At 46.6% G+C, this 12,863-nt stretch overlaps 1 protein-coding gene across 1 annotated transcript; it reads right to left on the minus strand.

Annotated features, from left to right (window-relative positions):
* Positions 1 to 1,421: 1,421 nt before the first annotated feature.
* TRIM31 (tripartite motif containing 31) lies at positions 1,422 to 12,492 on the minus strand. The gene is made up of 9 exons (XM_070584286.1): positions 12,076 to 12,492; positions 11,322 to 11,417; positions 10,057 to 10,287; positions 9,016 to 9,038; positions 8,342 to 8,457; positions 6,324 to 6,398; positions 5,230 to 5,307; positions 4,393 to 4,608; positions 1,422 to 3,294 (listed from the first exon to the last, which is right to left on the minus strand). Exons 1-9 carry the CDS (start codon positions 12,490 to 12,492, stop codon positions 2,768 to 2,770), a joined length of 1,779 nt encoding a protein of 592 aa, XP_070440387.1. The 3' UTR covers positions 1,422 to 2,767.
* Between the last annotated feature and the right edge of the window lie 371 nt (positions 12,493 to 12,863).

The following is a 12,863-nucleotide window of genomic DNA, read 5'->3' on the forward strand; positions in this document are numbered from 1 at the left end:
TCTCTTTTAATCTATAGGTTCCCTTTCTCCCTTTTTTTTCTGGCAACTTATCTGATGAAGAAAACTGATCCTTTGTCCTGTGAATTTTCCAAAACTGGGGTTTGCTGAGTGCTGTGTTGTTAAAGTGATTCGGATAGATCCAGAACCCTGATGGGTTTCAGGTTCATTATTTTTGGCAAGTATCCATGAAGTTGTTACTTCCTGTTGCATTACACTGGGAGGCGCATAATGTTGGATTGCCTCTCTTTTTACGATGTTAGGATTGATCAGTGGGTTCAGGTGGTGTCAGCTTGATCCATCATTATAAGATTCCCCGTCAGCTGTTCGCATAATATTTCTAGCAGCTGCTGATTATTGCCTAAGTTCATTATTTCATTAGGTATTACAAAAAAGTGATATTCTTTCATCCTTTCTTCATTCATTACCTGGAGTTTGTAATAAACAACTGTCCCTCAACCATTCGGTTATCCTAGATATGTTTGTACAGAATGGTAGCATAAATACTGAGTCTTTCTCTTTATTTACCAGTTTTCAGAAAGTTGAGTGGGTTCCAAGCATCCTCTAACAATGACCAATGAGTTTAGTTTTTAATTATTATAATGAACTGATGGAATTTTTACATATTTGATGTGTTTCAGTCAATTGCAGTTATTATCCTTATTGATGCTAAGTATCCCATCTTTGACCCTTCAAGTTGGCTCTTGAGTAACTGTTTTTTATGTGAATTCATTCACTCAACTTTTTTTTCATTCTTCTCCCCAAAGCCCCCCAGTACATAGCTGTATATTCTAGTTGTAGGTCTTTCTAGTTCTGCTATGTGGGACACCACCTCAGCATGGCTTGATGTGTGGTACTGGGTCGGCACCCAGGATCTGAACCGGCGAAATCCTGCACCGCTGAAGTGGAGCACAGGAACTTAACTACTCGGCCACGGGGCTGGTCCCAGCTCTTGAGTCATTTTTGAGTAACTCCAGGAGCTTTCTCTCAATCTGGTGTGACAAGATGTTCCAGAGTCATCTTATGTGTTTCTTCTCCCAGACCTAGAATAAGCCAGTTCTCCAAGGAGCCATTTTCCTTTCAGTGGGAAATAATATTTAGAGACCACCCTCTGGGTGGAAGCCTTGCCCACTCAGTGCATCCAGATAAGCCATTATTATTAGGTCTTCTTTGTGAACAGAACTAAGAAATACATTTTATTATTTTTAAGAAAAAACACGTCATGAGTTTATACTGTTTTTCTAATTCAAATTTGGAAATACTATGCTTTTATTTCTCTTCTTTTATGTCATATTCATAAGAGAAAATCTAATCTTTTATTTTAGGCTGGTTTCTAGTGAGAGTAACATAATTACTTATTTACTTTACCCTACATACATGTATAGGCACACACATATATAATAGATTCAGTAACAACATTAGTATTATTATTACCAAGATGATAACTGAAAAATTTAAGTTTTATTTGCAATTCTTTTTGTCATTAGTATTTATCCCACCAAGGATATACAGTCAAATTATGGCATTTGAAAGTCACATAAAATAACTCTCCTCTGGGTGTTTAAGCTATCAACTACATGCAGAGTTAGGTTTATTTTGTTTATATATATATATTTTTTTTGGGGGGGGGGAAGATTAGCCCTGAGCTAATATCTGCCACCAATCCTCCTCTTTTTGCTGAGGAAGACTGGCCCTGAGCTAACATCCACACCCATCTTCCTCTACTTTATATGTGGGATGCCTGCCATATCATGTCTGGACAAGTAGTGTGTAGGTCTGCACCCAGGATCCGAACTGGGGAACCTGGCTGTCCAAGCAGAACATGCAAACTTAACCACTGAGGCACCGGGCTGGCCCTAGGTTCATTTTGTCTTGTTTTAATTTAATTTTGTCTTATAATGATGTTTAACATTTACCTGGCTCCAAATGTACAAAACAAGGTACATTCAGAAAAAACTAATTTCTATCCCTTCCACCTGAGTTTCCTTTTCACCCATAGGTAACTGTTTCTGTTAGGTTTCGGTTTATCCTTCCATTTAAAAAAATAAATACAAGCAAACAAATATGTATATTTATATTCCCCTTTTCTTAGGTAAAATGTGGCATACAATGTGCACTGTTCCTCACCTTGTTTTTTTTTTCACTCATGGATATATCCTGGGGAGAGTTATCCTATAATAATACATAGATAGCCCTTATTTGCAAAATGGATTGAAGGCACCAGGGTGGGCCTGGCTGAGTCTCCAGGAGAGACAATGTCCAGCATAACATTTTTCAGGTCCCCAGAAAGGAAGAGGTCCAGATGGGCCAAGGCCACATCTAGGATCACGGAGGCTTTGGAAAACAAAGTGGAGGAGAAGAAAGGGGCAGCCCGGTGTCAGTTGTCGTCTCCTGTATCTGCGTCTCAACCAGGATGCAGCTGGATGCTGCTTTCTCATTGCATCGTTTTCACCATCGCCTGTTGGTTTACATTTGGGTTGTTTTCAGTTTAGTCCTATTACAAACAGTGCTGCAATGAATAGCCTTGTGCAGAGTCTTTTCACGTATGTGAGGCTTTCTTTCGACCTAGGCATACTGGGGAGAGAGGGACTGAGAGAAAGACGGAAAATTTAAAGCGAGGTCAGAGACATCAGGACTGGACCAGGAAGGCCGAAGTGTATAACTTTCCTAAAGTGCTCCTGGAAGCCTAGCTTCAACCTTACCAGCTGCAGGACATCCCAAAGTGAGGGGGTATCGGGGAGGAGTTGGAGAGAAAGGTAAAGGAAGAACTCTAGGGACTCAGGATGATCTGGGTGCCGGGAAACAGGAGCCGGAAAAAGGGGAAGATCTGCCCCGGGAAGGAGGTGTGGAAGGTGTAGATGTAGTTGCTTGTGGTGGCGTCGTAGAAGACGACCTCCCCACACTCGTGATCCACGTGGACGCCCACTTTCCTCGGACGAACCGGGAGATTCTCCCGGGTGCCGCTCTCGGTGAGCGCCTGGCACTCGGAGCCCGCGATGCGCAGCGCCCAAAAGCCGGTCAAGGGCTCCACCACCAGGAAGCCTCTCCGCGGCACTAGCCCCGAGGCCACGCCTACCAGGCAGGCCCCGCCCTCGGGTCCTCGGAGCTCCGCCTCCCAGGCCTGGCACCCGGAGGACACGCCGGGCGAGCCCAGAACGCAGCAGAACGGGAAAAAGCGCGCGGGGTCCTCGGGCTCGGCCGAGCTGTCCTGAGGAATGAAGTCCAGGGTCACTGTCTTCAGATCCTGGGAAATGACGAGGTTTGGGTGGGCCGAGGCCGCATCCAGGGTCACGGGGGCTGTGGGAAGATGAGGAGGAGAAGGAGGCGCAGCCCCGGTTCAAGTCGTCCAGCCGCCTACCCCTGAGCTCCCCCTGGATGCCGCCAATGGAGGCTTTCTCTTCCTAGTCAGAACCCTCCTTATCCCCAGAGAAGTCCAAGCCTCCTCCTCCTCCTTGAAGTTAATCCCTAAATTTCACATATGCTGCTCTGTGGGTGCGGAGCGGGAGCTCCCCGCTGGTGGTAGGGGCGTGTAATTTCAACACCCAAAGCTGAGACTATCTTCTCTTCCTTCCCCGTTTCCTGTGGTCCTTGAATCTCATACCTAAAAAACGCTTTGGGACTAACATAAGAGATGTTGAGGCTCAGACTTTCTGAGCTCGAGTAATTTTATAAAGTAGAGCCCCTCAAAGATAGGGATGAATGAAGGGTTGGAATATAGAAGGAGGAAGAGTCAGCTCCCACCCCACCACGTACGCACACTTCTAACTGGATTTGGACGTCGAGTCGTTGTTTATCAAGGTTAGAAGCGCCCCGATCCACCCTCTACAATGGCTTGAGTAGCAGTGGTTCCAGTCTCTGCTAACGATTTAGGCATGGGAGCCTCATTCTAGCTCCTGATTTGTTATCTAATCTCACACCCTCTTATTGGAATATTATTTATTTCCCTTGCTGGATGTGGAAGGTTGGGAAGAGATGGATGATGTGGGAATGTGGAGAAGAGGAGAGAGAGTGGTCAGGTTCATGGGGATAGGTTAGACGGATTATGACCCAGGCAGGCTTTACTTGTCTCTATACGCCACGCCTGGCAGAACTGCCGCCTGGGTAAATAGTTAAAAAAAAAAAAAAAAAAACGTGCAAGAGATAGCTATCGGGGCTCCCTTTATCCACTAGGGGGCACTACAGCCAAAACGATAAAGAGAAGCCAAGCGTGTGGCGGGGACGCTGGGCGTCCCAGATCATCTTTTCTGCTTTTTGCTCAAGAACACTCGCATCCTTTCTCCAAGTCTTAACATCACCACCCTCGCCATTCTCAGTAGTCCGGGCCTCTCCCCACGTTCCACTTCTTCAGCCCGACTCCTCTCAGTCAGGGACCCCTGACTGCTCTCAGCTACTCACTCAGCGCCACCTTGAGCCCTTCAGTCCACTCAGCGCCAGGGCTGCTCGGGTTCTCAGAGCTGGCTTGGTTTGGAGAAAACTCAGGAAATGAGGCCATGCTTCGGGGCCGGGGCTGGGGCCGGAGCGATGCTGGAGGGGTGGCTTTCACAGCAAAGGAGTCCTCCGATAGAGTTGAGGGGTGGAGATTTGGTGACGCTGGTTTAGTTGTTCCGACCTCTTGGAGGGAGAAGGAAAGGAGAAAAGAGGTCAGCGGGAGAAAAGCAGCAATAACCCTCCATTACCAGAAAGTGCTGCTGAGCTCTAGACACAGCAGGAGTGATACAGGTTAGACTCAAGAAAGTACACCTGAACAAGATAGGAGTAAGTTGATCAGGAGGTGGGCATATTATTGCCTGAGGGAGGTATAATTTGGGACAGAGTAGAGGAGATGGATGAGAAGTCTTCTGTCCCCACACCCCATATCTGCTCCTATCTGCTCATGCCATCCTAGCACCTGAAGTCTTCAAGAACTGTAGATTCCACAGCTCTTCCTCCCTGTCTCTCAACTCCCCATCCCTCTTTCAGTCTCTCTAAATCCCTCTCTCTGCTCTGTTCTATTCCCCTCCCTCACCGGCTAGAACTGAGAGAAGGTTATTTCCACCTAGCTGCGGTCAGGGAGTACTATCTTGTATGTTAGGAAGCTCTCTCTGCAGTCCGGTCTCCTCCCTTCCCCTGCAGGGTCAGGTCAGCGCACCTGTCTGTGCTTTGGGTGAAGAGAGCATTCTGAGCCCCTCTAGGCTTTGAGGTCCCCTCACTACACCGCAGGAAGCCTCCGGGGTTCAGAGGCAGAACTCCTACCTGGAGAGGGTGACTCAGGCTCCGAGGTTTTGCTCGTTTTAAGGGTGTGTTTCTCCATCAGAGAATGAAATGAAGACCCTAGGAATCAGGGAGAGAAAACCAGTTTTGGTCTTGATCACCAGAAGCTGCAAATTAAAAACAAAAGCAGGCACCCTGCCAGCAAACAAAAAGAATAACAGTAGGAGGTTCTCAGTGAGGACCTCTCCCACCCTGGGGAAATCTGGAAATTTTTGGATTGTCTCGATGACAGCAGGAGGGGGCTTCTGGCCTATAGAGTTTCCTGGTGCCTGGGATGTGAAACATTCCACCCGGCACAAGGCAGGGAGCACAACAGAGACTTGTCCTCTACAAATGCCAGGAACTCCTCTCCTGGAGAAACGCTGGTGGGATAGAATCCCTAAATTCTGCTCTCTGGCTTTGGAATGCAACATGTAGTTTCTGGCTTTTGCAAAGTGAGTTCTAATTCTGTCTCTTCCACTTCGTAGTCGCGTGACTTACCTCCCCTCCCTGTATTTGCAGGGAACTCACTTATCTGTAAAGTGCACATAATGACACCCACGTTGAAGGATAGTTTTGGGATTTTGAACTATCAGATGTGGGGTGCTTAGCACACAGTGGCTCTTTAAGAAATGATACTTGGTAATGTTACTATCTCAGGTGGCAGAACCATCTCTGATGACTTTGGCACAGGCTGTTGTTACCGTGGGTCTCCATCCCCTGAGCTGTCCTCACCTCACACCCAGAGGAGTTTACCCAGAAACCTGACATACGGCGGAGGGCAGCTAATGCTACGGAGCCTGAGCTCCCTTTGCCTCCTCTTTGCCCCACCTTTTCCTCTCTTCCTCTGAGAAATGAAGAAATAAATTTACAATTGCTATTACTTTTGATACCTCTAAGTTTTGAGGTCAGTCACTGTTTTGCGAGTTACCTGAGTTGAAAATAATAAAACATATCCATATGCCTGTTCTTCTCCATCAGCTGAGGGATGGGTATTCACCATATTTGGCTTTCCTGTAGTCATCGAGACAGAATGCTTCCCCTTTGCTTTCCTCACTTTCCCCAAATGGCAGAAGTAACCATCAGTCTCTACTTACAGCTCTTTCTGTAGTTTTCCTTCATGCCTTTGAAAAATCTGTTTTTATCTCTCTTCATATCAGCCTGGAAGTTGTCTGTGGGGAGAGAACGGAATGAGATGGAGAGAGTCCAGAAAGGCTGAACAAGGAACCCAGGACTGCACAGCAGGGCACTGATTTGAAATGCCTTGGAGAAGTGGAAGCTGGTTTTGTCTCTCATATTCATCATGGACAAAGAAGGTATAAAATACTGAGAGATGCTCTTTCTGCTTCCCTGAGGTGTCTATCTAGCACAGCACTGTCCAGTAGAAATATAATGTGAGCCACAAATATCATTTTAAGTTTTCTAGTTGTCACATTAACAACTAAAGTAAAAAGAAAGTAAAATTAATTTTAATTATATATCGTTATTTCAACATATAGTATAAGAAACTATTGCTATATTTTACATTCTGTTTTCATACTAAGCCTTGTGAAACTCGATGTGTATTCTTCACTGACAGCACACCTGAATTTGGACTATTAAGCTATAAGGTGGGGCCTCTGGGTGGGGGGCTTCCTCTGGGCCTCTTCCCCCTTGTAGTCCCCGACTACTCCAGGAGAGCACAGAACGGTCCTGGGGATAGGTGGAGGGAGAAGCACTCTTTGAGAGCTCCCCTGAGAGCCACCAGTCTGGCCATGGAGAACTCTCAAGGACCCTCTTATGAGGGGTCCATCTACCTAGAGCCAGAGCAGAGGAAACATTGCTGAGAACACGTTGCCTACAAGGCCCTTCAGGATCCAGCCACTGCCACCTCCACCCCTGGGTTCCCAGACCCAGTCGTCCCCCACAGGGAGCAACAACCCTCAGACTAGGGGACTATGGAGATTGGATGAGTGTCGTGAGCAGACTCTCCAGCACCCCCTCCATCTGGGCTTTAATAGGGCTGAGTGGCAGTTGAGGGACCATGTTTGTGTGTAGGGGGAAGACAAAACAGACCATACCCAGCTCCACCCTAAGCTGTGCCCTTGAAGCCCCTCCCCCACTCCCAAATATGTGCTGAAGTGGATGGGGCAGGGGGCCCTTCATTGCAATTCTAAACTGGAACCAAAGTATTTTAAACCTGAGGTGACCATAAAGTTGCTGGATTGCGTGAGATTACACCCAGTGGGATGGGAGAACTGGACAAAGCAGAACAGTTACTGGAGGAAAGAAAAGCTCAAACAACAGAACTAAGAACAAAACCAAACCCTGTTCCCTGTTTGTGTGTGGCCAGTAGAGATTCCTGGCTGAATGACTGGGGTCCTTGGGGCGTTGCCCGGGCCTTCCTTTCTCATAGGCACATGGCAGGTATGTGTATGTGTGCGTGGGTGGGTGGGTGGGTCTTGTGATATTTCTAGGAAGAAAACTCCATCCAGTTGTCTTTACTCCTGGCCTAGACAAGCACAGCCCTCCCAGTGAAGGGAGTCCTTACAAATACCGAACCTTCTTACTAGTTGCAAACCCAGATGAGTTTTTGAAAGATCTCTGACTGAACATCCTAAGTCATCCACTTCTGTTCTTACTGATTTCTGTTTCCCTGTAAGTCTGGAAGAGGGACTTCCCCAGAATGTCACTGACTTTGAATCTATGTTCTCTTCTTCTGTAGTCAGGACTAGACAGAGCTCCAGTGTGCACCAGAGCAGTAACAGTCACTTGCTGGAGATCACACAGTTCCTGCCTGAGGGCCCTGGGAAGCCAGGACCCTGCTTCCTCTCTGGTCCACTGGACAAATGAGCATCAACTTCCCGACAGCCACTGCACCAGGCAAGGGGGCATTTTGTGGCTCTGACAGGAGTCAGGGAGGCAGACAAATAACAGATGATTAAGATAGAGTGTAAGAAATCCCTGAAAGGAAGCACAGTGATGCATGGGAAGTGCTCAGCAGAGAGCCTTGCACTTGAGAGGGCCTGTGATTATTATAGGCATGTAGAGAAGTTACAATCCGGTTTCCATGGGGTGATGGGGGAAGACTCTTCTAAAGGGAGATGAATGGAGAAGGAGATAGCTTTTTCCTTACCTTTGAATCTCTTCAGGCTCTCTGTGAGGGAGTCATGTCTTGATTGTGCTTCACTGAGTTTTTTCTCCAGGGCCAGAGGAACAGGGGATGGGCTGAGATAGCGAAACCCTTCACTCCTAGGAAGATATGGCTAAGCTGCATTATGAGATCAGGGGATGGGGTGCAGGGGAGGAGGAGCTGTGACAGGAGATGGTATCCTAGGGGTGAGGGAGGAAGTCGGGGGATAGTGAGCTGGGAGTTGGGAGGCCAGGGCTAGGGATGTGGGGCCAGGGTGAGGTGGGCCACGGGGAGAGATGGAAATGGAGATGGGAGATGAAGCCAGAGAGAAGGAGAGAAGAGAAAGGAGGCAGGAAGAAGTGGCAGGGAGATGGGGTAGGGACCTAGGAGCCATCCAGTTGAACAAGAGGGCATGCAGGAGGGTTAAGGAGAGAGGAGAATCCATGCTGAAGAAACAGGAACCTGAGGAAAACAGCTCTTCTCTTCAGCAACCAACCTGCCTGCTGATATGCTCAGTTTGGGCCTTTCCTACCTGCAGCCTAAGTATTTGACTGCAAAGTTAGACGGAGTGTACAGGAATTTGTGAGGGAGGAATGTTGAGTGTGTTTGAATATGTATCGAACATTGTAGGATGAATGAATCAGTAGGCAAAATGCATTTGGGATGGCCCATCATACCTGCACAGGACAACTTTGACGTCCTAGAAGAGAAAGAGAAAGAGCACAACCTCAGCACCAGGTTAGGAGGAACTGCAGGCCCTGCTGGGTGTGGGCGGAGGAGGTAGAGAACACCTCCACGCCCCTCTTTCTCTTCCCACCTGCCATGAAGGGCTCCTCCAAGAACTGTCTGATATGCCAGTAGGCGGGAAAATGATTAGACCTCACTAGGAACTGAGGGGAAGTAGGAGTGAGATTTTGGAGATGAAATTTGTCTCTGGGACTAAACCAGAGACAGGAGAGGGAGGACAGGAAGAAGGGCTGGAATAGCTTTCATGATCTTTCTTGAAAGAAAGAAATGGATTCCTGAACTGGTGGGAGTGGGAGATGAATTCAGGAGGGATCTCAGCTTATTTTGCTCATCAGCTAGGTCCGCACCGTCCAGTATGGTAGCCACCAGCCACACATGGCTACTGATCACTTGAAATATGGCTAGTGTGATAAGGAACTGAATTTTTAGTTTTTTTGAATTTTCAGTAATCCAAGCTTAAATTTAAAAATTGAAGTGGTGTAAAATCCTTTTTCCATTAAACACAACTATATTGATTTGGTAGGATTGCATTTTACTCTAACCATTGAAAATTTAGGATCCAAATGGAGATCTGCCGACCTATAAAATATACACCAGATTTCAGACTCAGTACAAAAAAGAAAACAAAAAAGAGATCATAAAATATTTCATTAGTATTTTTTAAACATTGGTTAACAGGTTGAAATGATAATATTTTGATATATTGACTTAAATAAAATATTTTATTAAAATTAATTTTACCTGTTTATCTTTTTAATGTGTCTACTAGAAAAATTTTAAATTACATATGTGGCTTGCAATATAATTCTAAATTAAATATTTGGTTCACGTTATCTTTCTATTGGACAGCATTGGGCTAGGGTAGGGTGATGGGAGCAATCTCAGGTATTCTGCCAGGTGGTCAGAGCTCTGACCTGTCACTAGGGATGGGCTGCTGCCTTTTTGCAACTCAGCCCCCAAGGGATTCTTACCCGAAGCAGCTGACTGGGTGGCAAGCGCTGCATGGCCTTGACAGAATCAATCAACTTCCTGAAAGAGTTCAGCTGCGCCTCGGCAGAAGCAATGTAGAATTTCTTTCCCTTCTCTTCCTCCTGACCCAGCCAAAGTACCCGTGACAGTAGGAAACTCTCCTCTTCCTTTAGGACTTGACGCAGCTGCTTGAATTCTGTGATGATCCTTTGCTTTTCAAGTTCCACCTGGGCCTGGGGGCAAGGAAAATGGACACCCGGAAGATGAGAGGGTGGCTCCAAGGTCCATCTAGCCCATTTTATTCAAGTTTTCAATTTTATTAAGTTTATACCAATGCAATGTGCTGTGGCAGACCTAGAGGAAAGGACAAGTGAGGAGAACTTATTATGTGCTGAGTTTTAGTTTTAGGATATTTATTTATGATTTATCATTTTTGCCTTTGAGGACCTAAGTATCTTTTTTTTTTTGAGGAAGATTAGCCCTGAGCTAACTACTGCCAATCCTCCTCTTGAGCTAACATCTGTGCCCATCTTCCTCTACTTTATACGTGGGATGCCTACCACAGCATGGCTTTTTGCCAAGCGGTGCCATGTCCGCACCTGGGATCCGAACCAGCGAACCCCGGGCCGCCGAGAAGCAGAACATGTGAATTTAACCACTGCACCACCAGGCCTGCCCTGAGGGCCTAAGTATCTAATAATTAACATCTGCCTAATAGATGTTAAGTATCTAATACGTTTCCAGAAGGCTTTTCAGTTTATAATCTTTCACATAGATTTTTCTTTTGACACAAAAAAACAGGTGAAGATATTGGGTGGCTTTACAGTGTCTTCATTTTCTAACTGGGGAATCAACCTCTGTTAGTAAGGGACTATGAGGGGCAGAGCTAGGTCTTCAAACTGGTATTTCCAATTCTAAGACGAGCACTGGTTTCCCTTACACTACCCGCCCCCAGGTGGAAGAGACCAAAGCACCCATCTACTCCAATAATACAAGGCTGGACGTGGAAGGTGCTCCTACCACACGGCAAGCCAAGTGCTGCAGTGGAGAGGAAGGCATGAACACGCCCCGACCCATGATGCCACTATGCTTCCCATCCCTCCCAGTCTGCCCCTCCTATATTCCACCCTGTTCTTGCCCTCTGTTTCTGGGTTAGAGGTCTCTTTCTGAGTGGTCAGTGTAATAAGGGGTTCCAGGAGCTTTTGCAGAGATGTTTCTGCTTCCAAGCTCATAGGCCAGAGACACCGACACCTGAGGTTTTTCTTACCATGAAGACATTGATCTTCTGTTCACCTTGTTCCTTCAGTTGTACTATCACCTTCTCCTTTTCCTGCAAGACCTCAACCTGCGATTGAAGCTGCCCCTGTGGAGAGAGAGTTGCTCTGGCAAGCTGTGCCTGGAGTTCTCCCAGCCTCATAACACTGTCCTGATTGCTCAGGATGGGGGGTGAGGCTCACCAGGGTGATTCCTGATGTAATTATTAGAGCCCCCTCTCCTTGTCAGTCTAGGGAGCGGGGGTGTGATGGGGGAGGGAGAAATCTGGAACCTAAGTGACCTATAAGAGAGGAATGTTGTTATAAATTATAACTAATAAATCATGACTAATATTTGGATGGGGTTTTAGGATTATCAAAGAACTCCCACAAACTCTCCCTCATTTGTCATCCAACAGCTCTTAAGAGGTACATTATATTTGCCCCATTTGAAAGGTGAGACACCTGAGGCTCAGAGAGGTAAAGTGATTCCTTGAAGGTCATACAGTGAACTCAGGAGTCTGAACTTGAGCCCAAACCTTCTGACTCAAAATTCCGTGTTCTTTCCATTCTTCCTTATGCCTTGATTTCAACAGGCAGCAGTTCTCTAAACTCAAAACTTTGAACCCGCTGTGCCTGACCATGAGCTGCCTACTCAAGGATGGGGGCAATGAGGTGCAAGCTCAGAGGGAAGAGGTAACAGTTTTCAAGTCCTCACTGAACTCGTGGGTCTGATGCAGAGACTGGAAAGGGACCCCAAATGCCTACCTGATAACTCAGGGCAGCTTCTTCTATCAAACTTATCTTGTGCAGTTTGTGGTCCTTGGATTCACGACACACCACACAGAGGAACATCCCATCGTACTCACAGAAGTAGTGGAACTTCTCCCCATGTCTCTGACATTTTAGCTCTTCCCTTCCTGGCTGCATCTCAGAGGGATCCATAGCTTGGATTTTTTCCACCAGATTCACCAGCAGCCAGTTGGGCCTGAACGTGTCCCTCCTCACAAGTTTGTTGCAGAGGGGACAGTTGAGAAAGTCGTTTGATGTGTCCCCACTCTGGGTGATGCATCGGAGGCAGAAATTGTGCCCGCAGTCAATGGTGACAGGGTCCTGCAGAATATCCATGCAGATGGGGCAAATCACTTCCTCCTTCAGTGTGTTGGTAAAATGTTGGCTGGCCATGATAGGGCAGAGGGCTGCTTCGGGTCTGTAGAAAGTCTAGATGTCTGCTGTGGACACTGGTTCCAGGAAGGGAGAAGGAAACAGAGGAGGTGGAGTTCAAAGATTCCGCCAAGTAGAGAAGCAGGGAGGGAGGAAAAGAAAAGAAAGAGAGAGAAAATAAATGAATAACAGAAAAGGGTAAAAATTAGAATGTAGGGAGTATTATAAAGAGAGGAAAACAGATGGGCAATCCTACCTCACTCCCTCTTGAGAACAAATGGATATTGTGAATGGATACATGCTGCTTATAAAATAGGGTAAGTTGTCCTGAACCTTGGACTAATTAAAGATATATTGATAAGGCAGTTAAGCACATCAGAAGGATCAAGGTA

The sequence above is a fragment of the Equus przewalskii genome, chromosome 19, assembly GCF_037783145.1.
Source record: "Equus przewalskii isolate Varuska chromosome 19, EquPr2, whole genome shotgun sequence".
Classification (NCBI taxonomy): Eukaryota; Metazoa; Chordata; class Mammalia; order Perissodactyla; family Equidae; genus Equus; species Equus przewalskii.